This window comes from Stenella coeruleoalba, assembly GCF_951394435.1.
Source record: "Stenella coeruleoalba genome assembly, chromosome: 10".
NCBI lineage: Eukaryota > Metazoa > Chordata > Mammalia > Artiodactyla > Delphinidae > Stenella > Stenella coeruleoalba.
The window spans coordinates 17,297,347-17,324,875 of NC_137156.1; the positions used below are offsets into that span (position 1 = coordinate 17,297,347).

Below are 27,529 nucleotides of genomic sequence, written 5' to 3' on the forward strand. Positions count from 1 at the left end.
AGGTGGATTAACACGATATAGATGTTTGGTTTTAATAGAGCTTAGAAAGGGTACTGAGTCCTGAAATGTTCTGTTTGGAAAGCTTTGCTCTATAAAAATATGCCTTTAACACGGCTGGTTGACTCAATTAGAATGATACACTTGTTGGTGTGATGTCTATTTGAGAAGAAACAGCAGTGGTGTGCCTGAGTATTACTATTTATAATGTATTAAGATCGCTTTCTTGGGTATGGCATTTCTGAGGACTGGTCTTCTCTGCTGCGTTTCGGGCGTGAATCATGGTGATGCAGTGAAAGACAGTGATTTACTGCTTTGGGGGGCATGTGTGTGTATGATTAAGGGATGTAAGTGCAGGACTCCAAGGTTTACTTTCTTCCTGTTGCAGCAGGGATAGCTGAGGAGAGTGAGTAAGGGGATAATTTATAACACCGCAGGCCTTTCGTCAAGAGACCTCTTGTCAAAATAGGAAGATAAAACTCAGGAGATTTCAACTAGGTGAGTACAACTTTTGATACTCTGTGGACATAGCTCTTTATTGCAAGCAGCAGAGTCTTGAATTTGTCTTTTACTTTTTCAAGGAGACTTCCATTAAAAAGGTTAGTGTGTTAATCCAGTTAAATCACTTGGTTAAATTTTATACGTCTTTCCTTCATGCTTTTTGTTTCTTGACATTCTGATGTGGTTGGGACATCAAAGAAATGAAGTGGCCTAATTATAGAATCAGGTTCTTTTTATAAGGTCAAGGTATTAGCCAGTGTTAGGAGTGTAATGACAAATTCAACAGTTTGGTGGGAGTTTAGCTATGGTTTTTTCAAATATTTCATTTATATGCACTTAATTCCAGTTTTGAGGTGATGAAATGAGGGGTAGAAGGATAGAGTTTCTTTCCCAACTGTGTGTGTCTAGGGCAAAAGGTTTGAACTGGCCTTGGAGAGGACTTTATCCAGCGATTTTTTAGTTGCCAATAAACATAGGAGGAGTTGAACAGGGCATTTGGTAATGTTCATATGGTCTGTTTTATCACCAGTGGTCCTAGATACAGGCTCTGTTTATTTCCATGTTTTTTAAACATGCCTGATATAGCATTTAGAACAAAACTCATTCTAAAACTAAGGTAGGTATATCGTCACTTTGGAATTGCTTAACATTCAGAGGTTTCAGGCACTACTTAATGTGGTGGGATCTTCTGATTTGCTATTGTAGGTGACATTAGATTCATGAAAATTGAATACTACAAGTGATTTTTTATGTTAAAAATACTAACTTTACCTTTCACTTTGGAATGTCTTAGGGGTTGGCAGTAGACTTCTTATGTTAGAGATCGTTAAGATAAAATGGGAACAGTTCCAAGTTCTTCCTTTTCTCATCTGCCTTGGGTGACTAAAACATTCCCATAAATAGCTGGTACCCTTTTGAACTGACCTTCAGGTTCATGTGATGTAAATAATGATGGCCTTGACATTTCTTGGTATGTGCACAGCTTGGGAGGCACTGTCTCCAGATAACTGAAAGCAGGTGGACAGGGCTAGACAGCCATGAGCTCTCACTACTCCCCGTAATTCAGAGGAGCCTTTTGCCATAACCCTGCTTCTGGATTTTGTGCAGGAAGAATGTCATAGGCAAAGTAATCTACAAGCTCGGGTCTTCGAGGCATTTCAGTAGCCAGAACTTCCTGTATTGGACCCATGTTAGTCTGGCCTTAAGTGTTTTCTAGGGCAAATAACATGTAGGTGAGCTGTTTTTCTTACCCTGTAAAATTATGGACCCCAGGATCACTACTGAGGTGATATTGTGTAGTAGCTAAATGCTTGGGCTCTGGAGCCGGAGTTCTCAGGTTCAAATCCTGGTTCTATCATTTGCTGGAAATGTGACCTCAGACAAATTATTTAACCTCTCTCTTAAAGCCTTCATTTTCTAAGCTGTAAAATGGGGATACCAGTAACATAGAATTAAACGGGAGATACCCAGTTGTGATTAGCACTTTAGTAAAGATGTCTTAAGTGTTACTCATTAATAAGCTTTCAGGTATCCTGTGCCTATAGAGACTAGCCTACAAAGTTGATAAGACCTACAGCATAAGAAAATCTATTTGGAGGTTCACACTCCTGTAGTATATTTGGCAGCATGAAAATCGTATATTAAAAAAAAATGAGAACATAACATTGACTCTGTAAAACCAGTTTAACAAATGTTATTTTGCTACCGGTTTTAAAGTAGAATTACCAGTTTTATGCAGTGTGTGTATTAGGAATAGGCATATAAGAATACTTTCTTTATAGTATTGTCAAGCAATATTAGTAGCCTTAATTTATAGATCCATTGTGCTATAGTTTTAGTTGAAAAGTATCCTCTTCAGGGACTATTATAGCACCTTAGGGGCTTGAATTACTGCACTCTGTTTTGGGTACATTTTTCACTAAGAAGTATGGGCACCATGAGATGGTACTTACCCATCTGTCTGTCAAAGCATTTGTATGTATATTACCTGAGCACTTAGGCAAACCACCGAGAAGAGGGGATTTAAGACAGAGAAGAAAGAAGAAAAATTGAGAAAAAATAACGTGATGGAAATAACAGAAGCCTCTTTGCAAAGAATACCTAAGCTGCTCTTAAAAGCAGATTTAATAGCCAATAGCAAAACCATTCACTATTGTCTTTAAGAAACAAAGCCCAATCCACAAAGTTGAAACTGAAGTACAAATCTGGAAACTTTCCAGGGAAATCAAGCAAGGCAGGCTTCTAGATCTCAAATTCAAGGAGGGAAAAAAAGTCCAGTTTACAGAGTAACTTCTTACATTGACTGTGAGCTGTCCATGTTTGATGGGTAGATCCTGAAACATTCACTGATTAAATTCATCAGTGCTATGTGGTCCTAATTAGGGCCTCTCTGTTGTTGGAGAGTTTACATTTGTGTATCGACACATGGGATGCTCACTGAACGAGGAGTAGAGAGAAGAGTGGAACCTTCTGGCTTCAGCTTGATCTTGCTAAAGAGAAACAGTAAAAAGGTGTTGAATTCAGTGCAAATAAGATGTAACTGACTGCCTAAGCTTTATAGCAGCCGTCCCCAAACTTTCTGACACCAGGGACCAGTTTCGTGGAAGACGGCTTTTCCGCGGACTGGGGCGAGAGGGGTGGTTTGGGGATGATTCAGGCGCATCACACTCATTGTGCACTTTATTTCTATTATTATTACATTGTAATATATAATGAAATAATTATACAAAGCAGTTGATTTATTATGGTGTCTGTGCAGTCAAACCTCTCTGCTAATGACAGTCTGTATGTGCAGCCACTCCCCAGTGCCAGCATCCCTGCCTCAGCGCCACCTCAGATCATCAGGCATTAGATTCTCATGAGGAGCAGGCAATGTAGATCCCTCCCATGTGCAGTTCACAGTAGGGCTCCAGCTCCTCTGAGAATCTAATGCTGCTGCTGATCTGACAGGAGGCGGAGCTCAGGTGGTCATGCAGGCCATGGGGAGCGGCTGTAAATACAGATGAAGCTTCTCTCGCTTGCCTGCCGCTCACCTCCTGCTGTGCAGCTCGATTCCTAACAGGCCACGGACTGGTACTGGTCCATGGCCTGGGGGTTGGAGTCCCCTGCTTTATAGCACTTAATAAGCTGTCCTGTTCCTTAGAAAAACCCTATCTGCCTAATTCTCCCTTTCCACTTACACCGGATACAGAAATACTCTGTACTGGGGGAGAAGGGAGGATTTCAGGTGTAGTTGGCACCACTGGGCTCCCTGCCGGCCCTTCTCCTTTGTGGCTGTGAGCGCTCACACTTTCAAATTCCCCTTGGGGGATAAGATGAAGTGTTCCTCCCTGATCCCCTATTAAATTTAGCCTTAATATTTTCTCCATGTGGCCCCTACTCCTAAGAACATGTTTTCACAGAACTCTTTCACTCATGTGGTAAGAGTGGGGTCTGGGCTCCCACGATTCTTTGCATCTGTGCACACTTGAAAACCCGTGGGCTAAAGACCGCAAGGATTTCGGTGGTGATGGGGGTGCAGAAGGTCAACTTCATTTTATGAATGTAGAAGGTGAGGCCCAGGGAGACGAAGACATTTACCCGAGATCATTCAGCCAGTAGGAGGCAGGACAACGCTTTAAAGCAGTGCACACTCAGCTTTCCGCTGAGGCGTACTGGGAGGGAGGTTTAGAATAGGGTGCTGGGCTCCGCCATGGTGAATGGATTGAAGTGGTCTGACGGGGCTGAAAGAAAAAGGGTATAAAGATGGAACAAGGGAATAGGGTTTGTCTGCGGGTATATTAAAGGGATACCCTTTGGTCAGGAAGCATGAATAATTCTTTCTGATATAAGAGAAAAGGAAGAGATTAAAAGCATGACGAATATCAGATATTTTTAGTAGTAGTTTACCTTCCATTGAAATCATGGAACAAGGAATATTTACTCATCATCAGGTAACTTAGGGTAACGGAGTCTGGACAATTTCTGGTTCTACCTTCTCGCCTCCTTGGGTCCTTGCTACGTTTTGTTCTGCTAAAAGAAAGCAACTGAGACACTTTCCAGATCTCAGGTGAAACCTGTGGCTCCCATCCCAGGGGGGTGAGGTCACACAGTCTGATGTTAGCTGGCTTTATGTCACCCTGTTAACCAAAATGCAAGGCGTGTTGCCATGATTGTGTTTCAGCCATTTATCAGGTGAGTAGAAGTGGCTCTTTGGTCAATTGGTATACTTTCTCATATCCATGGGCGTATGTGTACCTTTTCTTTTTTGATGGTTAATTTTGATTGCATGTGGAAAACATGACTTTCAATTGTAACTGGTATTATGGCTTTAGCCTTCTGTGCTCACTCATATTTTCAACTTCACACTTGTCCTGTAGGTCTAGAGGTCTGGTGTTTTGGTTTCCAGGACTCTCTCTTCATCATTGAGGAATCTTGTTTTATGGGAAGACTTTGACTATTTCTTGTCCAGTTCAACTAAGGGCAAGTAGCCATTGCTGATGCCTTATACAGTCAGAACAGTAAGTATATATTAAGTGTATATATCTGAGAATAATGCTCATGATAACTAATGGTTATTGAGTGCCTAAGCCCTATGGAGTTAGTGCTGTTAACACATTTTATAGACAAGGAAATGAGGAACAGAATTGAACAGAGAAGAGACATGTGCAGTCTCAACAAATTTATGGTGGAGGTAGAAAATTAATACTTCATTCATTCCAGTCAAATGCCTACCAGCCTATTTTCTTAATCTAAATTATGAAAATTTATGTACCTCTCACGCTTGTCCAAAGGAACTTGCAATCGAATGGAGGAATGTTTATGTAAACTGAACTTAAAAATATGTTGGTGGAAAGGAGGATTTCAAGGAAAGCATGGTGACAGTCCTTTGGATTACCTTCCAGTTGAACTCTTCGCGGAATCATGTTGGAAACCTAGGGAGATTTGACTGTTAAAAGTGGAAGCAGAAACTCGAGAGAACTGATGTCACCAAAATCTTGTGCCTTGTTGAGTATGTGAAGTGACAGCAGTAACTCCATTGGGAATCAGGTTGGCAGCCACAAGAGTTAGATGGCTTGGGCTACTAGGAAGTGACATCATTGGTGTCTCAGCAGCTAAATTAGTACTTTGGCATTAGCACCTTTGACACTGGCTCTCATTGGCGGATAGCACTGGGTGCGGCTGAGCAGGCGAGTGGCAGGTTCTGTGAGATGGATGAGAAGATGGTGTTCAGGAGCCTATCGGTCATCTCCTGGGGAGTCTGTGACAATTGCTCACGATGGGAGACGGTGCCTGAGATGGGAGGGACGAGTGTTGGCAATTACCTAGAAAGGAAATCCCTGGTAACAGTTCTGCACTTCCTTTTGGGGTATGCTTTGGAGACACAAATTCCATAAAGCGCCTTAAGCGCCTTTTAGCAGGTGTTTGTTCTAGCACATCACTGTGCCTCAGTTCCATTTGGAAAACGGTGATAGCAATGGAATTTACCTCACTGGGTTTGTTTAAGGCTTAAATAAGTTAATATAAGGCTAAGAGTTTTGGCTGTAAGCCATTGTCTAAGTGTTATTAGCTCTGATGATGGTGATGAAGAAATAACAGCAATCAATCCCTTAAATTAGACAATAGGAGACGTAAACCACTCTGCTAGAATCCAGGAAAGGTTTTCTGCCCTCAAGGAGACTTATATCTTGTTGGGAGAGATAAGGTATACACAGTTGTAAAAGTAATTAACTCAATATCCAATTCCCATCTATCCATACCTGTCCAGAGCAGGATTACCTTTTACCAGCATGCATCCTCATTCTCTAGCAAAGCCAGACAACCTATGTCCCCCAGATTAAGTTCTCTGAAGTCTTGGTACATTTGCATAAGCCATTTACATCAGTCTACAATTCCTTCTTGTATCTGCCTGTTGAAGTACTCTCTGCAAAGTATTTATTTCCTGCCCCAGCCCCTCAGTTCAGCCTGCATTGATTGCATTGCTCTTGTGTCTTGTACACGCCTATTTGAAAGTTGTTTTACCTGTGTGCTCCTCCACTAGAAGGTGAGCTCCCTAGGGGAAATTTTATGTAAATTTCCATATTTCAGATTCTCTGTAGTTCAGCTTAATGAATGAATGAATGATTTTCTAATTCCACTGTAAGGTCTTTGAGATTATAGGTATCAATTTTTCTGAGCCTCAGTTTCCTCATCTATAAAATGGGATACACAAAAGCACCAAGAACAATGGTTAGCGTTACAGTAAACTCTCACTAAGTTGTTGGTTATTGTTATGAGCATAACTTTCAGAAATGTTTTCAACACAGACTTTTTTATTAAGGGAACTACAGTGGCTACTTTCTGTTTTATTCTTCTTAAACTGCTAATCTTCCTTATTTATAAAAGGACTCTTCCTCTACTGCTTTTAGGAATATTTACCTGGGGCCATTTACCTCCCACTAAAAAGCAAATTAAGCTAATCTCTATGGCTTGAAATCATTCTAGACCAAGGGGAATGTGCTAGTCACCTCTGCTAAGTGCTTTTTGCCAAAGGTGTAAAAGCCTGATTCTACTTGGTGTGTGTGTGTATGGGAATTGAATTTCCTGTCTTAAAATTTGTGATTTGGAATTTGCATTTTGAAAGGCAATAGTATCTCAGATTTAATAAGCTCCTTGCAGAGACCTAAGCATAAATTTTTGGGCCTTTTGGTTGAAAGAAGTACAGCAAGGTATAGATTTCTGTGACATGGTATTTAATTCTGTTCCATTCAGTTTAATTTTTAGAAAAACAGTGCAAATCTTTCTCCCACCGTATTGGTGGCATGTTTTTCTAGATGTTTAAGGCCATTCATTTTCAAAAAGCACAGACCATTTTAAAGAACGGTACTTAAGGCTGTCAACCTGCCTCAGTTTCTTCGTCAATGAGTATAACCCTGGCCACCTGCATACCTCCCCGGAGTGTTTGGATGAATGGCTCTGAGCTTGTAAAGTACTTTGAATTTCTTGGATGAAAGGATCTCCTTAAGTACAGGTCTTAGGAAGGTATTATATGTGGGCTTTCTAAACTGCCACACAGCCTGTTTTGCAAGAACACTAAAATGCACTTCTGGATTTAGAGTTGTAAAAAGATGTACATTCAAAAGCCCCAGGCTGCATCTTGTGAGGTTCCTGAGGCGCGTGTCGCTGCTTGCTTACCTCTAGCATAGATTCTCTCTGCACTGCAGGTAGCTACAAGCATGCGTATGTAGAGCAACCATTGGATTTACAGTGGCTTGCATTTGGCTCCTGCGGTATTGAGGAGAAAGCCTCGGATGTTAAGAGAAACATGGGCTGTGTGGACCCAGCACTTTGCCTCCTGGGAGCCCCCGGGGGGTTAGGTGCTTTGAAGAGGTGAAGTTGAGGGGAGGGGGTTTGCCTCAGGAACTGACACTGAGATTATGAAGAGCTGGGTTTGAGTTCTGTCTGGCTCTTCCAGTTACCGGTCTAGTGTCCTTAGGTAGTTGGTTAATGGCGCTGGGCCTCAGTTTCCTTTACTGATTGTGGGGACTCAGGGCTAGAATGCGAAGGCAGGGTCCACATTCTTTTTTTTTTTTTGGCGGCTCGAGAGATCTTAGTTCCCCGACCAGGGGTCGAACCCCGGGCCCTTGGCAGTAAAAGCGCAAGTCCTAACCACTGGACCACCAGGGAATTCCTCACATTCTATATATCTAAATATTTACAAGTTTATAAATCAAGCTAAAACTGTCAGAATAAGTTCAGAAATCCTCCTGCTCTGACAAATACACCTTCGTAACAACCTTGAAGGCCAGGTTTGAAGTTGGAGTTTCCAAATTCTTCAGAGTCCCACACCTGACCAGGTAGCATGAGGCGAACTGTGGACCTAGCATGCATGCCTGTGGACACCTGAGTCCACACATCCGTGCTGGAGCCACACCCCATCCTGTGGGCCCAGGGTTGCATATTGAAGGTTGCCTTTGAGAAAATATCTGGGGAAAAATCTGCACAGGTCCCATAAGTGTGCTTGGGTTTGAAAGGGAACGCCAGGGACCTAGTACCTGGAATGTGAACCCGAAGGGTATTTGGGGCTCCAGGTGGGCATGCCAGGGTAGGGGCCCCTCTTGCCTGGGACTGAAGATGTTACTGCATACAGGACTGCAGAATTTGTTCATTGCCAAATACATGCGATTGGGCATCTATAAAGTGTTAATATTACATAAATGAAAAGACCTGTTTTCCAGCAGAAAGGTTTCAGCCTTCAGTTCAGCCCTGCTCCTATCCACGTTCAGCAGTGATGAGACTGAGAGCCACCTTTCACTAGATGAGATGATGCATAATATTCCCTCTGTCTCCAGGACCGAGTACAGTACTCTGCTTTTACTTAGCATTTCATTCATTCGTTTGACAACAGAAATTAAGTAAATATGGGCTAACTCTTCTTTCCTAAGCATTATCCTATGGCATGTGGGTAATAGCAGTGAGCAGACACAACTTACCGTCTTCGTGGAACTGGTATTTTAACAGGAGGAATCAGAAAAAGGATAAATATGTAAAACGTAGTTTCTTTGAAGGTGGCTTATTCTTCATTCGTTTCCAGATTATATATATTATGAATATTTATATGTGCGTATATCCAGTTAAATACATATATATATAAATTTATTTATGTATAACTACTTATGAATATCTATATAAAGTATAGTGGGCCCATGACAAGGACATTCTGCTTCCACCACAGACACAGGTATGAAAAGAGTGATCAGAAATCAGGAGTGTGGCATCGGTAATTTGTGTGAAGCGCTGTTAACTGCCGGGAATACTCATATCCTTTGGAACTGATGTTCTGGAATTTTTTCGTTTCATCAAATGTTCATTCTTCACTATATGTAAGACATTGTCCTGGGCTCTATGAGAGGTTAAACATATTAGGTGAGACCAGTCCTTAAGAATTCATAATGTACAGGAGGAAATGTGTAGAGATTTTCTAGTAGTTCTTGGCATGTAGCACTTGAATGTTAACAGTTTTTACGTAGCTGCCTGGGGTTCTGTCAGCAGAGTGAACTCCTCTGCTTTGACACTGTGTCCTTTAGAGAAATCATGCCCGAACCGAGTCGCACGGTGGGTGTGTACTGAAAGAATTCTTTTCAGCGCCCTGGAATGCTGTCCTTGGGATTCAGCCGACTTTGCTCAATGGGGACTCATACATCAAGAGGGCAGTCGTATCATTATCTCAGCTACTGTGAAGCCACTGAAAAGCACTTGCTGAATCTGGGGGTAAATTTATTGTGAGATTTAACAAAGGAAAAGTCACCTTCTTCTTTCTCTTTCCTCCCTCCAACTTGAATTGCATTTTAAAAGTCCTTCTCTTAGGATAAATGTATGTTCCTTAATCTACTAATTGGCCTATCCTATCTGCTTTGGGGTATGTAAATACCTTCATGAAGCCAATGAGATGCTTTGTGGTGGCAATCATGCTCTAGTTCTTGGTTTTGATAATTAAAAATAAAATAATATAGCTAGAAAGGAAAGTATAACAAATTGTGGTGAGCTACAATTTTGACAATCAGGAACTTCTCCCCTGTTGATAAAAGGGTCAGCCAACCTTGACTGTATTTTTTTCATAGTGTATTTATGATAATCAACTACCCACTATGGTTTAATCCCTATAAATATGATTCTTTTATATTTACTTATCTTTATGCAAATGTAAATTAAGTTTTTTAAAAAATTTATTTATTTTTGGCTGCATTGTGTCTGCGTTGCTGCTCGTGGGCCTTGTCTAGTTGCAGCGAGCGGGGGCTACTCTTCATTTTGCGGTGCGTGGGCTTCTCATTGTGGTGGCTTCTCTTGTTGCAGAGCATGGGCTCTAGGCGCACGGGCTTCAGTAGTTGCAGCACGCAGGTTCAGTAGTTGTGGCTCGTGGGCTCTACAGCGCAGGCTCAGTAATTGTGGCGCACGGGCTTAATTGCTGTGCGGCATGTGGGATCTTCCTGGACCAGGGCTCAAACCCGTGTCCCCTGCATTGGCAGGCGGATTCTTAATCACTGTGCCACCAGGGAAGCCCCAGGAATATATATTTTATATGAAAGTTCCCCAGAGATTCTTCTGATGCACAGCAAGAATTGAGAATGACCCATTTGCTCCCAGTGATTCTAAAATAGGGAGAGTAGTAAGAGTCCTTGAATTTAAGAAACAAGGGACATTTTCCTGAGAAAACTGTATGTACATTCATGTACCCCTGTATTTAACAAATGTTAAGAGTCCCTGACCCAAAGGTCACTTCTAGGACTCTGTTTTTGTGAACTTCTACTATTCACGTCTGTAATGCCAAATATAATGGGGTTACAGTGTCCACTGATGTGTCTGGTAGGAAATTGCACTGAGAGCCAGAGACACAGGAATTTGTTGAAACTAGAAAATAGTGGTAGTAGATTTTTAAACTTTAGTTTTGCTTTGGCCTTATTTACTGAGATCTGACCTTTCCGACAGGTTTCATGACTTCTTTGGAATGCAGAGTTGGGGATACTAATATTTGCCACCAGGCAATATTTATTTAGTGATGTGAGAACCTAGGGCATTAGTTGACTGCAAGTGTGATTATTAACAGGACCCAGGAAAATGCTACCAGAAATAATGGCACCTTTGTTATCGCAGTGATTTTTTTTTTTTTTTTTTTTTGCCAATGGCACTGAAGGAAAAGTGACATTTGTTATCAAATGAGGCAGGGGATTTACAAATGATAACAAGTTAGAGAGGCTGCATTCTTTCTAGTATATGTCTTGTAGTCACAAATATCTTTCTCCCCTGGGAAGATAACAGCACTTGACCAGGGCCATAAATTCACTCTGTCTTCTATCACCAGGGCCTTCGGAAGTCTGAACGGCCTTGACCTCCTCTTGTTCTTTTATTGAAATGATACTTATTACGTGGGGATCGTTTTAGGAGGGCAGAGGAGAAACAGTAAATACATCAGCCAAAGTTCCCAAGAAAAGATGGCTGCAGCCTGCGGGAGGGCAGAAATGTATCGTTTTTGTTGTGGTGGTGATAGTGGTGATGGTAAGACCCCCGATCCTCCGCCAACACACACGCACAGCATCTTGCACAAGACCTTTGTGCACAGAAGTCGATGTGAATTGGGTGGGTTAAGAGTCGGCATTAAGCAGAAACAAGATCCAGCTTTAACAGATATCTGCCTTTCCTGTTGATTACACGTACCTTGACTGCTGCTCAATATTCAGGCAGGGGTACAGCTATCGCTGGCTTCAGTTTTTATTACTGGGTACGATTGGGGTTGGCAGTGACGGAAACGAATGGTTAAGAAGAATTTAACTTCTTTTTTATTTGAAAGTGCTTAAATGATGTCTCAGGGCACCCTATGAACTGTACAGTAATTTGCAGAATGGGTATTGCCATGTATATTCTGGGCTTAGCTTTTGAAATGCCAGAGTTGGATACACAAATTACTACTTCACTGTCCAGAGTGGAGAGTGTTCTTTCTGCAGGGCATTAGAAGTCTGTCGATTGGTCCAGGGGAGGGGACACTGGGTACACTTGGCTCTGGTCAAGCTTCCTGTTACACTGCAGTTGACCTGAAGCTAGCAGCTGGTATGACATCATCTGGGGTGTTTCTGGCACTTTTTTCTTTTCTCAGTAGATCTGCACTGAACTGTGCTTCCTTTTCAAAATGCAAAACAAAATGCTGGCTCACTTTGCATACTCTGTAGGTATGTCTGCCTGTTTCTGATGAGTGAGGTATTGTCCTCTTGTTTATTTCCTTGCAAGGAAGTGTCTGGACACCATATACATTTCAATCATCTTTATCACAGAGCAGTCAGAAGAGGCTTAGGGCAAGTCAGGAAAGACCCCCGAGCAACTTCTGAGCCCCTGAACCAGGCCTAACCAGATAGATACCAGCAGTTTATATTACCGTATTTCTAGCCGTTTCTCTCTGATGAGAGCCCTCACAGAATCTTAAAACATTTTATTGAATTGTATGTTAGATGTGAGCAAAAGTCTCCAGGTGGTGGTCTTGCTCTCTGAGTATGTCGTCAGTCCTGCCGGGACGGCGGTGCCGGGCCGAATCACTTTGCTTAGTGCATAAATGAAGTGGCCCAGCTCAGGGGCTCCCAGACCCTTTGATCTTTTCTATTTCCTGGCCCCTCAGGATCTTCTTGTACCATACTTTGCTATCAACCATTTCTGCTAAGAAGGCTATTATTGCTAACGCCAGTTCCAGTCACTCCAGTAGCTTCTGGATTCCGACAGCGGGATTGAATACTTTTCTGGAACCTTCTCCAGGTGCCTCTCATACCTCACGTTGGCTCTAGAGCAGCTAAAATTTGGGGGAGTCTTCCTGTACTCTTTCCCTCTACTTCAGTCCTCCTTCCAGGGGTTTTGCACACTTAGAGGTAAGCTAGTTGGACTTAGATGCCCCCAAACAATCATAAGCATGGAAACCTTCATTTTGCTTGGATTTTGTAATTCCTGTTGCCCTTTCTAGTTCTGACCCATGAGCTGCTTTTTCACAGAGATCAAAAGCAGTATGATTTCTCCTTACCATGTTTATTTCTGATATAATATACTGTATTTTGTCCTTAAACCACCTGCTCCAAAAGGAGTTAATAGCTTGTTTGTGGCCTACAGATACATTCAGGAAAAAAAGCAGAGGAAGAGGACAAGGCTGTGGGTGGGGAACAGAGGAAAGAAGTGTTCCCTATGGGTGAGGGGTGGAAATAATCTAGCTTCGGGGTTTTGATTAAAACTTTGGTAGAAGAGTACCTGCTGGACTGTAGGTTTCATTAGCTGTTGGAACCCTGCCGGGGCTGGAGTGGGCAGGAGGCAGACCTGTTTCTAATTCCCTTGCAGAAGTGGATTTCAGTGTTGATGGTAGAACACCGCCTCCTTATTGGCTTTTATGATGATCATTTTCAAAGAGTGGTTTACAAACTTTTTGAAGCAAAGGAAACTTGATGTGTCGTAAAACTTTAAATCAGTTTTCAATCAGTGCTCCTTTGCCAAGGAAGCATTTATTATGATAAGAATATATTTTCCATGTTTGATTTCATCTATCCCCAGAGACTTCAACTCATCAATCACTGACTCCTAAACCTTTGCTTCCAGCCTCTGGACTCCTGAAACCCACATTCCTGTTCGCACAGAACTGCAGCAAGTCTCCATCTAGTTATCTAGGAGGTACATCACATTGAACACAGACATGTTCAAGAATAATTTATTATCCTCTTCTACCCATTTTTTTTTTTCTTGTATTCTCTTTTTAGGATGTGTCTGTGTTAGAAGCTGGGTGGGACTCCTTCCTCATAGTCAGTTTGGTCACTAAGTCTTTTCTGTTTTATCTGCCGAACATCCTTGGACTCTGTCCTCCCCTCTCTATTTCCATGACTACTGTTTTAGTTCAGTCTTTTATCATTTGTTGCTGGACAGCAACAGTAGATGCTACCTGTCTCTGGAGTTCATTTTTTGAGGAAACTTGTGATCACTTCTTTTCCCTTAATCCTCCGGGGTGTGTAAGACCCTTCCCAAAATGGTCTAAGTCTTCTTCCCATCCTACCCACCTTATCCTGTGTTTAAAGTGCCCTGAGTTCTAGTGTTACTGAGCAGTAATGCTCTTTCATGTTCTGTCTGTGCATGGACCCATCCTTCTCTTGGTTCATCTCTTTTCACTTCCTCTTGAAGACTGTCCTACCTACTCAACAGCCCAGCCAAAGGTCTTCTCTGTGAAGCCTGTGAATATCCCTTTATCTGTGGTCCCTTTGTTACAGCAAATATCATATTAAATTGTAATTGTTTGTCTGCCCACTGAACTGGGTATTTCTTGAGAGCAGTGGCTGCCTCATGTATGGTACCCAACAGATAGTCAATAAATATATTGAATGAATGTAAGATGAGGATGGAGGCTATGAGTGTTACTTCATTTTTTTAATGTGGATCATAGTAAAAATGCATATTTTATGTCTAATTGTACTCAAGCTATCACTTTCTGGCATATTTTCCTTTTGCCTTTAAAATAACTACATTGCGGGCTTCCCTGGTGGCGCAGTGGTTGAGAGTCCGCCTGCCGATACAGGGGACGCGGGTTCGTGCCCCGGTCTGGGAGGATCCCGCATGCCGCGGAGCGGCTGGGCCCATGAGCCGTGGCCGCTGAGCCTGCGCGTCTGGAGCCTGTGCTCCGCAACGGGAGAGGCCACAGCAGTGAGAGGCCCGCATACCGCAAAAAAAAAAAAAATAAATAGAATAACTACATTGCTACTGTTGGAGATGAGAGTATGATTTGAAATTAGAAAATTCAGCAACACTGACATAATACACACTTAAAATATTAAAATATGCCATAACCAACTCCTCCTTCACTTGACACATGTGACAGAATATCTCAACCCTGACCTATGTTTTCATTAAGTCAAACTTTATTTCCTCTAGATGAGAAAGTCTTCTAAATGTCTCAAGTGTCTGAGTCATTCACATTTCAGGAACTGAGATTTTTTCAATCATTGCATGTCTTAACTTACCTAAGGGTAGGAGGAGGCTAGATAAACTGGATGAGATCAAGAATATAGAATCTCAGTCTTGAGGTAGTTATGTTTTAGAGCACTGACTCCTTAAATGAATATTGCTGTTAATAACAAATGGCAAGATGATTAGCAGAAAACTAAGGTGAAAGGGACCATATTGACAATATACAGTTTTTTTTTTTTACTGACTTATAACCAACTAATGAAGGAGTAGTCTCTTATTTGGTGTGACCTTGCAGTTCTAGAGTATGGCTCAAATGGTTCCTTAATGTTCCATACCAATATTGACAGTATTACAGTGGGCATAGACCATGTCTGACTTGTGATTTACAAATGACTAATTCCAGACACTTAACTCTCTTCTGATTTTTTTTTAATGCACAATAGACTTAATTAGATATAATCTAAAATTTTTCAAGTTTTGTAATAATACATATAAATGAAACTAGCTTAAGAGTTTACATATTGAGTTTTCATTTCAAATATTTGGAAATTTTCTTAACAATTTCTAGTTTAATTGCATTATGGTCTGAGAATATGCACTGTATGACTGCAGTCTTTTAACATAAGTCAAGTTTTTTTAAAGGCCCAAGTTAAGGTTTATCTTGTTTAATGTTTCATTTACTCTTGAGAAGAATGTATTTTGCTGGTGTTGCATGGGGTATTCTATATACGTCAACTGGATCCAATTGCTATGTTACTCAGTTCTTTGCTGTCCTTGCTGATTTTCTGTCAACTAGTTTTAACTATTAATGAGAGGGGGTGTGTTGAAGTGTCCAACTATAACTGTGGATTTACTTTTTTTGGTTAGTTTTGCTTTGTGTATTTTGGACTCTTGTTGGGTGCATATACATATGATTATTAAGTCTTAAGGTTTTTTATCATTATGCAGTATCCCCTCTTTATCCCTCGTAATTCTCTTTGCTCTGAAGTTTACTTTGCCTATTAATATAGCCATTCACTCCAGTTTTGTTTTTTACTTAAAAAAAACAAAAAAACTTTATACTGAGTATTGTATGTTCACATGCAGTTGCAGGAGTGAACTCTTTACCTAATGTCCCCTGATGGTAATATCTTACAGAGTGTAATACAGTATCACATACGGGAAATTGACTTTTACACGTGCCATTATCTTATTCAGACTTACGGAATTTTACATGCAATTGTGTATATTAGTTAAACACAGTTTTATTGTGTGCAGGTTTTTGTATTTACAACCACCGTCAAGATACAGAGCAGGGGCTTCCCTGGTGGCGCAGTGGTTGAGAGTCCGCCTGCCGATGCAGGGGACACGGGTTCGTGCTCCGGTCCGGGAAGATCCCACATGCCGCGGAGCGGCTGGGCACGTGAGCCATGGCTGCTGAGCCTTCGCGTCCGGAGCCTGTGCTCCACAACGGGAGAGGCCACGACAGTGAGAGGCCTGCATACCGCGCAAAAAAAAAAAAAAAAAAGATACAGAGCAGTTTCATTACCACGAGGACCCCTTGTGTTGCCCTTTTATAGACTTTTTCAGACTCACCTCCCATCATCCTTCCCCCAATAACCAACCCTTTGCAACCAGTAGACTGTTCTCCATTTACATAATTTTGTAACTTCAAGAATGTTACATAAATGGAGTCATACAGCATATACAGCCTTTAGAAATTGCCTGTGTTTCACTCAGCATAATTCCAACTTGTATGTATCAGAAGTTGAGTTTTATTGCTGAGTAGTATTCCAGTGTCTAATTTTATAAGAAACTAAACATTGTTTAGTGGTTTTCCAGAATGGTTGTATCACTTTGTATTCCCGCCAGCAATGTATGAATGACCCAGTTTCTCTAAGTTCTTTCCAGAATTTGATGTTACCACTATATTTTATTTTTACCCTTCTGATAGATGTGTAGTGATAAGCTCATTGTGGTTTTAATTTGGATTTCCCTGATGGCTGCTGTTGTAGAAGATCTTTGCATGTACTTATTTGCTGTCTTCATATCCTCTTCAGTGAGATGTCTCTTCATGACTTTTGCCTATTATGTAAATGAATTGCTTGTCTTTCCAGCTTTATTTTAATTATGGTTTACAGTATATATTCATTCTTTTACTTTTGACTTACCAATATAAATATTTCTGAAGTGAATTTCTCATAGATAGCATATAGTTGTCATTTTTAAAATTTAACATGACATTTTCTGACTTCTAATTGTTTTTAGACCATGTACATTTAATATAATTACTGATATATTTGGGTTTAGGGCTACCATTCCATTTTTTTTTTTGTTCTTTTACTTGTCATGCTTTGAGTTATTGGAACGTTTTTAGTATTCCATGTTAATTGTGCTTTTGACAATATCTCTTTATATAGCTTTTTTAGTGGTTGTTCCATGGATGACAAAATACATATTTAACTTTTTTTAACATATGATTGCTACCTATCACTTCTTTTGGCATTTAGAACCCTTATAGATGCATTTGTACTTCTTCCTTGGTGTCACTGATGTCTTATGTGTTACATCTACATGCATTGAAAAGGTCATCAGGTACTTTTTGCTTTCAACCATCAAACGTTTTAAAGAACACAAGAGGAGAATAGTCTATATTGGTCCAGTTATTTACCATTTCTGTTGTTCTTCCTTTGTTCCTCTTATTCATGTTTCCTTCTATTATCATTTTCCTTCTTTCTGAAGTTCTTTAATTCTTTTAAAGTAGGTCTGCTGTGAGTTCTTAACATTTCCCTTCATCTGAGAATGTCTTGATTTCACTTTTATTATTGATGTTTTTAATCTGAGATTACAGTCCTTTACAATTTTTGTGTTATTTCTTTTTAACCTTGATGTTTTGTATGAGATACCCAGAATCCTTCTAATCATTGTAATCATGTAGCATATCATTTTACTCTGGCTACTTTGAAGATTATTTCTTTGTCTTCTTTTCTTTTAATTGTGGTAAAATACACACAAAACTTGCCATTTTAGCAATTTTAAAGTATACAGCTTAGTGGCATTAATCCTTCACAGTGTTGTGCAGCCATCCCCACTCTTACTCCAGAAGTTTTTCATCACCCAAATGGAATGTCTTTAGTTTCTAGCAGTTTGTCTTAGCGTAACCCCTCCCCCCAAATTCATGCTGTTTGGGGTTTGCTCAGATACTTGAATCTGTACGTTGGTCTTTTTCCAGAGTTGAGTAATTTTCCACTCTTGTTTCTTCAAATGTGTTTAGCACACATTTTTTCCTATATCGTTCAGGGACTTTGACATGAACGTTAGGCCTTGTGTTATTCAATCACACATCGCTAAAGCTCTGTTCATTTATTTCTCAACCTTTATTCTCTGTTCAGACTAGATAATCTATTGATTTATCTTCAAGTCTGCTGACATTCACTTGCCATCTCCACTCTGCTCTTGAGCCTATTCAGTGAATTTTTTTAATTAATTTTTTTGGAGTATAATTGCTTTACGATGTTGTTAGTTTCTGCTGTACAGCAAAGAGATGATAACCAAGATTAAAAATTCACTGAATGACGTATATACACTATATTCAGTGAATTTTAAATTTTGGTTATTGTCATTTCCAGTTGTAGGATTCCCATTTGTTCTTTATATTTTCTGTTTCTTTGCTGAGAATCTTAATGTTTCTTTCAAGAATGTTCATGATTGGTCATTCAAACATTATATAGTAGCTGCCTTAAAGTCTTTGTCACATAATTTCTCCATCTGCATCATGTCGGCGTTGGCATCTGTTGACTGTCTTTTCCTGTGCGAGTTGAAATTCTCATGGTTCTTGGTATGTTGAGTAATTTTGGAATCTATCCTGGATATTTTGAACATTACATTATGAGACTCTGGATTGTGTTTAAATCTTACGAAGAATTTTTTTTTTAACCAGTTAATTGACCTGGTTAGATTCTGGCTGCAAGTTCTCAACCTGCCTCAGGGAACCATTGTTCCAATATCCACCTACTTTTCAAAGTCATTGTCATACTCTTTGGTTCTGTTCTGGGTGTGTATAACCCATTGGCCAGTGTGGGATCTGTGTAGTGGTCCATTTGTTCAGTTCTCAGAATCTTTGTTGTGCTAATTACAATCTGATCCACAGATTCTGGACTTGGTGATGATCCCTGGAATTAATAAATGACGTTACAGGGTCACTTTCCTCAACATCTTCTCTGCACTCTCCCCGGTATATTTCAGTTCCTTAGAGTTGACCAACTTACTCCTCTCAGCTCTGCTGTGTGCTTCCCTATTTGGACTTTTTTGGGGCCCAGCCAGCAGGAGGAGAGAGTGAAAGAAGCAGCAGGGGTTGGCCTCAGCCTCTTGTGATGACACCTCCAGGAATGGATTGAAAGATTCCCCTGCCTCAGAGTTTTCACTCTTTCTGACCTCCATTCCTGATAACTGCCACAGCATTGCTTGGGAGCGAGGTCAGGAGAAAACTGACAAGGGAAGAAAGAAAGAACAAAATTGGGGAATTTCCACACTCCTGTGAGTGTTAGGAGCCCCCTTTTTTGATTCATGAGTGAGAGGGCTCCTAGAGGATCCTGGAGCTTTATCCATCCGCACCACAGTGCTTATTTCTATGTTTCCAGCTATATTCAGGCAAGCGGATACAGCTGGAAAATAAATGGTAAACCCACTGCCGCTCTGGTTGTACTTCAGATTCCAGTGGACTTCAGAAGTTCACCTGCTGCTGTTTACTTTTCAGACTTCAAATAGCTGCTCTGTGTCATCTGCCCAGTTTTATAGTTTTGTCCAGTAGTCGAGGTGGGTGAAGTATGCTTACACCTTCTTACCTAGAACCGGAAATACGACCTAATTGGTATTGATTTTTGAATAACGTAGGTGAATGGCTTTTTTTCTCTGTCACACTAAAGCAGTCATGCATGTAAGTTGTGAGGAATATATTGATTTCTATACTGTTCATGAGTCCTACATGGCTTTTGATAATCTGAATTAATTTGAAATATAGTTAGATTTTCATGTATATAAGAACATGGGAATCTAGGTAAGGAGACAATTTTGAAAGGCATACTATATTTGAGTATGCATGCATATACACTCACCTACTCAGACAAAATGATGACTTTGATAAGCTTAATTTAAAATCACATGAATCCTTTAATGATTATGTAATTGTCCTCAACTCAGAGTGTCATGGTGTACTTAGTATGCCATTCCTATTCTACATGATAAACATCAGTAATCCAAGAGTATGAATCTTTGTGAAATGTTTGAGATGAAAACTTTAATTTTCCTACTTGACCGTGTTCCATAGTCTTGATAATTAACAGAGGAAATGGATAATAATGATTGGGGGAAGAAAAGCTAGAAGGAGTTGGTGGTAGAGTTAGAAAACTGTTCTGTATAGTAATACTTAACCTATTTCCAAAAGGGATCAGAAGAGGATATTCTGCTGCTTGGTAAGTCTTAGTCATGGGTCAGTCAAGGAAAATGAACCTGTTTTATGTATTTCAAGCATAGAAGGATTTAATACAGGGAATTGGGTTACAATTGTTAAAAAGGACTGGAGAAACAAACCCAGGTCAAGGACTACAGGAAATTCTGTGCTTCTGCCAGAGTGTGTGCTCACCTGCCCCGACACCGCCCACCCAGTCACTAAGGCCACCATGGCTCCGTGCTGCTCCCATGCAGGGGGCTGTGTTGGAAGAGTTTCCACGAATCTGTTTCTACTACTGCTGCCAGAGTCAAAAACAAATGGATTCTTCCATCTCAATTTCATACAAGTGCCTCTCCTTGAAAGAACCTAAACCTAGAATCTTGGTGGCAAGAAGTTTGAGAAATGTAACTGGTTTTAAGCCCCTGTGATAGGGATACAGTTTAGAAAAATAGGGATGCTACTAATAAATATAAGTGTTCACAGATATCTATTTATTTTTATTGTGTAATGTGTCTGTTAAGATTCTAATCTGCTTGAGAGTAGGAATAGGTTTTATATTCTTCATTAACCACACAGAGCATAGCACAGAGCCTTGTGCTTATTTAGTGATGTTTCCGTATAATTGTGCCCAAAACACCAAGCATGTCCTCAAATGAACGACTGATCTTCATTACCTCTGGTTGGTTCCAGAGCCACCAACTAAAGAGTGAGGGGCCTTCTCTTTAGTTCCTGGGGCAGGAGCCTGAGAAACTTGAGACTGTATTCCATAGGATTCCTAGGCTAGGTCATCATCATAGAAGCAGGCCTCAGAGATACTGCAGGGTTGGTTCCAGAACACTGCAATAAACAGAATCGTGATTTTTAAAAAATTTCCCAGTGCATGTAAAAGTTATACCGCACATCTGCTGTCCAGGGAATTGTTTTTGTGCATTTCCTATCTAGTGAAATGAGGGTGAATTTCTCATTTGCCTTTCCAGCTGTAGTGAAAAAAGGTCAAAACATTCTGTTTAAAAAAACAACAAAAATAATCCCACTTTTTTTTCGTCTAAGTATAACAAATAAAAAAGAAGTTTAAAGCAGAAGTCACAAAGCCCGGCTGCTTAAATACTGTAGAGATTTGGGCACATTTTGATTTGGCTGCTTTTCATTCTTCATAGTTTTTAGTTTGCAGAGATTATTGGATCTTCATGAGTGTACTTTTTATTGCTGTGTAATGTTTCACCAATTAGGTATGCTGAAATTTACATTTCCTTATTTTTGGATATTCCTTTTATGCCATTTATAAATGCATGATGTATCATGCCTAAAATGTTTCATATTTGTCATCACTTTCTTAAGATAATATTCTAGAAGGAGAACTGGGGTCAAATAAATGAAGCATTTGTTTTTCCTTTTTATATGTTTTTTCTTTAAAGTGTAACCTGCATGCAGAAAAGTACACCAAACTGTATGTCTAGCTCACTGAATATTTAGATTCTCTCACACAGGCAGCACCTGAATCACTGCCAGCACCTTGGAAACCATCCTTTTGCAGTCCCTTAGACTAGTTTTGCCAGATTTTGAGCTCTGTATAAATGGAATAGCATTGTCTTGCTTGGAGTTTGGCTTTTTCCCCACTCAACATGTTTGAGACAGTCAGTGATGTTACCACATTTAATTTAGTCACCATATAAATTCCATTCTGTGATACAGACTATCCACTTTACTGGAGATGGGCGTAGGTTGTTTCCAGCTTTTGGTATTGTGAATGATGATGCTACGGACATTTTTGTACAGATCTTTTGATACATATGTGTGTACAGTTTTGTTAGGTATATGCATATCCACACGGACACACATACCCTAGAAACAAAATTGCTGGGTTATGAAGTTTTCGTGTATTCAATTTTAATAGGCGTTGCCAAACAGATTTGGAAGCTACCTGTACCTTCTTATACTACCACTAAAGAATATGAAGTTTCTCATTGTTCTGCGTCCTTGTCAGCACTTGACATTGTCACACCTTTTCATTTTAGCCATTCTGGTGGGTTTAGTAGTATGTCTTCATGGTTTTAATTTGCATTTCCCTGTAATGGCTAAGAAGTTGATAATCTTTTATTATGTTTAGTGGACGTTTGCATATCCTGTTTTTTCAAGAACTTATTCAAATTTATTGCCCATTGTTTTTTGAATTTTTTTTGACTTCTGAGAGTTCTTTGTATACTTTGGAAATGGACCCTTTGATAGTTTGTGTGTTCCAAACATTTTTGCCCACTCTGTGGTTTGCCTTTTTGCTCTCATAATGGCCTTTTGATGAACAGGAGAGATTAATATTAATTTACTCAAATTCATCAGTCATTTCCTCTGATTAATGCCATTTGTGTTCTATGTAAGATTTTTTTTGTCTCCAAATCCTGGAGAATCCTCTCCTATGTGTATTCTGTGAACATGATTGTTTTTCACAGGTAGATCTATAATCCACCTGGAATTGACTTTTATGTATGCTGTGAAATAAAGGACCACTTTTTTCCCCCCCCATGGATCTCAAATTTGAACCAGCTGTTTTTTGAAAATACCATCCTTTCCCAAATGCACTGAAGGGTCACCTTCAACATAAATTAGCTTCTGCACATGTGGGCTCCTTCTCTTCTTATGGCGGAGTGTGAGATGCTACATGTGACTGCCCTCTCCTTTGGCTGATTATCTCCATTGCTTCTCCTCCCCTCTGCCTGGGCTCCAAACACAGATTATCTTTGTTGTCTTTCATTGTAAGATTTTAGTTGGAAGACCAGTACATACATCTCAGACCAAAAATATGCAGCGTTACCGTTTCCACCTGGTTCCTTATGAATTAGACATTCTGGTATGTCTCTGTAGACCTAAAAGTGACTCACATGGTAGACTTCAGCATTTCTAAAAAGCTCATATGTTGTGATTTACTTTTCATTATTTATCACGCATGTATTGACTCAAATAATTTCAAGCCCTCAGTTTTAGCTGTTAGTTATTTGTACTTCCTCCTAAACTTTTCATCAGAGCTGTCTGAAAGAAAGATGGACTAATTTAATATGATTTTTGCCTTCCCATTACCTCTGTCATTGTGTGGTAAAGGCAGTTTACAATCAGTAGAATTCTCAAAAGTGAAAAAGGTGGGGATAGTTGTGAGGAGCTGGTGAGGAAAAGAGCAGAGGATTTGGCTAATCCACAAAGTTATTAACCTCTTCTTAAGTAATCTGGAGGCAGCTTTGAGAGTAGATTAGGAGTGCTCAGAGGTGTGTGGGGGGGGTGATTTTAGGAAACTGACTTTAAAATTGTCTATTTTCCATGGATATATTTGTATTCTCTTATTTTGCTTTTGGAAACCTTCCGCTAGCCTCTTTCACAAGCAAACATTAGTACTTCATTTCTTCTCGTATCCTGAGATGAACTTGCAGAAAAGAAAGCTTTCATCAAAAAAATTGCCCTGAGTTTGCTACACGTAAAAAATAAGTAGGAACAGTAAAAAGAAAGGATAAACATTGCACACAGTACTTAAAAGGTGTTACTGTGTCTTTTTTAACACTGAACTAGTCTCCAGTGTGCATGCATGTTTTTGCTAAAGGTTAACTAAATTGTTTAGACATCTCTAATGGTGGGACATCAGTCAGCTGTACCCAGCTGATAAATGTGCTAGATTTCTGGAGAAGATTCCTTTAATTAGTTATTATGAGCTGAGAGTGGCTAATTTTCTGAAACAAAATTGCTGTGTGAAGTTCTTAGCAACCCAAGTAGTTAACAAATATCAGTCTGTACAAGAAAAATAGAGCTCTTGATGCTTTGAAATGCAGTGAAACTTAGTTCTATACCTACTGTTGGTATAATACTGGCAATTTACGAAGGCTTTTTTCCTTTTATTTGCTTCTGCAGCCATACAGCAATGCTATGAGGACAGGAACATTATGTTCTTATAAAGAAGAAAGCAGAAGCTTATATTTTAAGGACTTGGGCCCAATGGCATCCAACTAGAAAGCTGGTAATTATAACAGCTAAGGTTTATTGAGTGCATACTGTTTCCTGAGAACTTTCTTAAGTGCTTTAAACATGTTAAATTTTTAAATTTTCACAATAGTCGTAATAGGGAATGCAGTATTATCCCTGTCTTACCCATGGGATGTTGAGCCATGAAGACGCTAAGTAACGTATTCAAAATCCTGTTAAGTGCAGAGGCAGCTGTAAACCAGGCTCGGGCTACACCACCGTGCTGTTCTGACCAGGGCTTGACCCGCGGTTTTTATTTCAAGTTCAGGGCCCTTGCTGCTTCACAGTAGTGCCGCATAATAATAATGCTGGTGATGATGTATGTGGATTGAGATACCCCACTCATCAGTCATGAGTCTTGAATTGGAACCTTGGGTCCTGAATCTGTTTCTGCTCAGTGCCCAACACAGTGGTAGGGATGGAAGTGTCTGAATTGACTGGAATTCAAATCTGGTTTCATTTTCTACCGTCTCATCTTTGTTTTTACCATTTATCAACGCACTCTCCTTGCTGCTGTACAGACAATCGAATCCTCTCTGTGTGGTCGCTCATGTGTCCCTCATCACTAGAACTCCCTGCTGCAGTCCATCCATCCATTGAGAAGGGCCAGCCTCATGCTGTACCTGTGAGACGGAGGTACTCACTCCCTTTCTCGTTGCTCACAGAATTCATTGTCCCCGCTGAACATTTCCACAGAGAATTCTCCCCTGGCTTCTATATTCCGTAATGCTTGTGTGCGTGCATGTTGCGTAGGGTTCCCAAACCCTAGATTTCAGGCTGCCTAGGGAGTGCGTTTTGTCCTTTATTTTCATACGTTCATGAGTCTGTACTGGGTAATCATGATTCTGTCTCATGGTCTAATTGTCAGTCCCTGCACTGTATTAGCTTGTCCCAAGAACTGTGAATTTCTAGGGTATTGTTCCCTTGTAGAGTACATCCCTCCAGTTTTTTGTTCTTCAAAATTTTCTTAATTACTCTTGGACTTTTGGTTCTCTATAGAAGTCTGTATAAATATAGAGGTTTGTTTGGATTTAGGGTTTTTTTGGTGGAGTAAGAATTATTGGTAACGTTGTGTTCTTCCATCAGAAGGCTCAAGATGTCTACTTCTCTTTTTATGGTCTCAGCAGCAATCATTACCCTAATGGATTATTTCTTTAGGATTTCCAAACTGGTGGTGTACTAATTGCTCAATTATTAGCTGTGATACTTTGATAAACTATAGAGCTATGTAATTTAAAGTTCTATTGGCACAAATGGTTTAGGTCCTCTGATTTTAATCTCTGCTGTGTCTTTATATGCCTTTTATCATTCCTGATATAGTTTACTTACGTATAATATTTTTTAAATGCTTTAACTATTCATTAAACAATTCCCCTCAGCTTGTTTCTGTTGCCTAGATTTTTAACTTTACCCAATTTAACTTAAAAGACTATTAATTTCTTAATCAGAATTACTGATATTTTGCCAATTTCTTGTTGGTCTTTATATTCCCATGCTTTTAAAAAAATTCATTGGCTTCACTTTTTATTTTACTGAAGTACGATGCTTTCTTTAATTTTTGATTTTTGTTTTGCCATCATTTTTCTGAGGTCTTTTTTCCCCTTTTCCTGAAGGAGAAATTTAAAAAACTTATTTGATACAAAGAATACACACACAAACATATACTATATATGTGTGTTATGAAGCATAATATTAAATGAATACACAGTAATTCACCCCAGGTGTTCTAATGCAGTTCAGTTTACCTGTGTATAATCCCTTACTTCCTCCCCAAAGGAAACCACTGGTCTGAATTTAGTCTTTTTTTTTTTTGCCTTAAAAACACACACTTTGAAAAAAACATACACTTTGGGTTTTCAAAAAAAGGTTTAAATAGTTTTTAAACATAGGTTAAATAGGGACTTTCCTGGTGGTGCAGTGGTTAAGATTCCGCCTGCTAATGCAGGGGACACGGGTTTGAGCCCTGGAAGATCCCACATGCTGTGGAGCAACTAAGCCTGTGCACCACAACTACTGAGCCCAAGTGCCACAAATACTGAAGGCCATGTGCCTAGAACCCATGCTCCGCAACAAGCCACCGCAATGAGAAGCCCGCGCGTCACAACAAAGAGTAGCCCCCGCTCACCACAACTAGAGAAAGCCCGCACACAGCAATGAAGGCCCAATGCAGCCAAAAGAAATTAAAAAAAAAAAAAAAAGATCAGTGTTACCTGTAGCAGCAGGTTTTCTGCTGTAGCTATGAATATTATATTCTGCATATATATATTCTTCCATTAGTGAATTTCTGTATTTTTTGCTGGCAATAGTAGTGCTGTTAGGAACACTCTTGTGCATGTCAACTGATGCACATATTCCAGAGTTTCTCCAGGGCGTAAACCTTTGAGTGAAACTGCTTGATTATGGACTATGCCCAATGATGTGTCAGGCATCAGATCCATCCACTATTGGCTTAGATAGCTCTGAACTCTAGCATCCTGTGGTTTACCCTTTTGCTAGTTGGCATTTTTGGTCTGCTTCTGGTCCATGAAGATGTTCATGATTTTGTCACTTGGACATCTCTTTTAACTTTGCAGTGAGTTTGGAACAATAGGATGTGTCACTTGTGAACTTCAGGCACCATCATTATGTGAAGTCACCATCATTTACTTCTTCAAATGTTTTGTGGTCAAAATGGAGACCCTTTGAAATTTTAAGGTTGAATCCTTTATATGATGAAGCTAGAGTTTTAACCAATTGTGTTTTTTGTCCATAAGAAATGAAGAGAAGCGGCTTTACTATTCTGAGTTTAATATACATCATTGTTTTTCAACTGAGGGTGATTTTTGTCCCCGGGGCATTTGCCCGTGTCTGGAGACACTTGACTGTCATGAACAGGAGGGGGTTGAAGATACTACTTGAATCTAGTGTCTAGAGACGTGGATGCTGCTAAACATCCTACAGGACCATGAGCAAGATAGGTCCCCACAACAAAGAACTACTCGGTCTGATATCTCAATAGCGCTAGGGTAAAAATACAGCTAACCCTACGATGTATAGGATGGCCTCCCATAAAAAAGAATTCTCTGGTTCAATATGTCAGTAGTACTAAGGTAAGAAACTCTGATGTACATGAAGGCCATCGGTCATTGTGTTGTGGAAGTACCAACACTAAAATCTGAGGGATTCACAACATTTTTTGGT

The 27,529-nt window shown here is 40.0% G+C and overlaps 1 protein-coding gene across 2 annotated transcripts in view; it reads left to right on the top strand.

The window, feature by feature from the left end:
- LOC307193308 (uncharacterized protein) overlaps positions 1–27,529 on the top strand; it is a 1,334,119-nt gene that overhangs the window by 189,705 nt on the left and 1,116,885 nt on the right. Inside the window, exon 5 of one of the 2 annotated variants that reach the window (XM_079935107.1) lies at positions 4,857–4,997. Coding sequence is in view for 1 of the 2 variants with exons in the window: in XM_079935080.1 (XP_079791206.1) it covers positions 11,445–11,508 (64 nt within the window). In the remaining variant the exon portion in view is untranslated. Of the gene's footprint in view, positions 1–4,856; positions 4,998–5,024; positions 11,509–27,529 lie in introns of those variants that run through there. The other variant, XM_079935080.1, reaches the window with a different exon arrangement.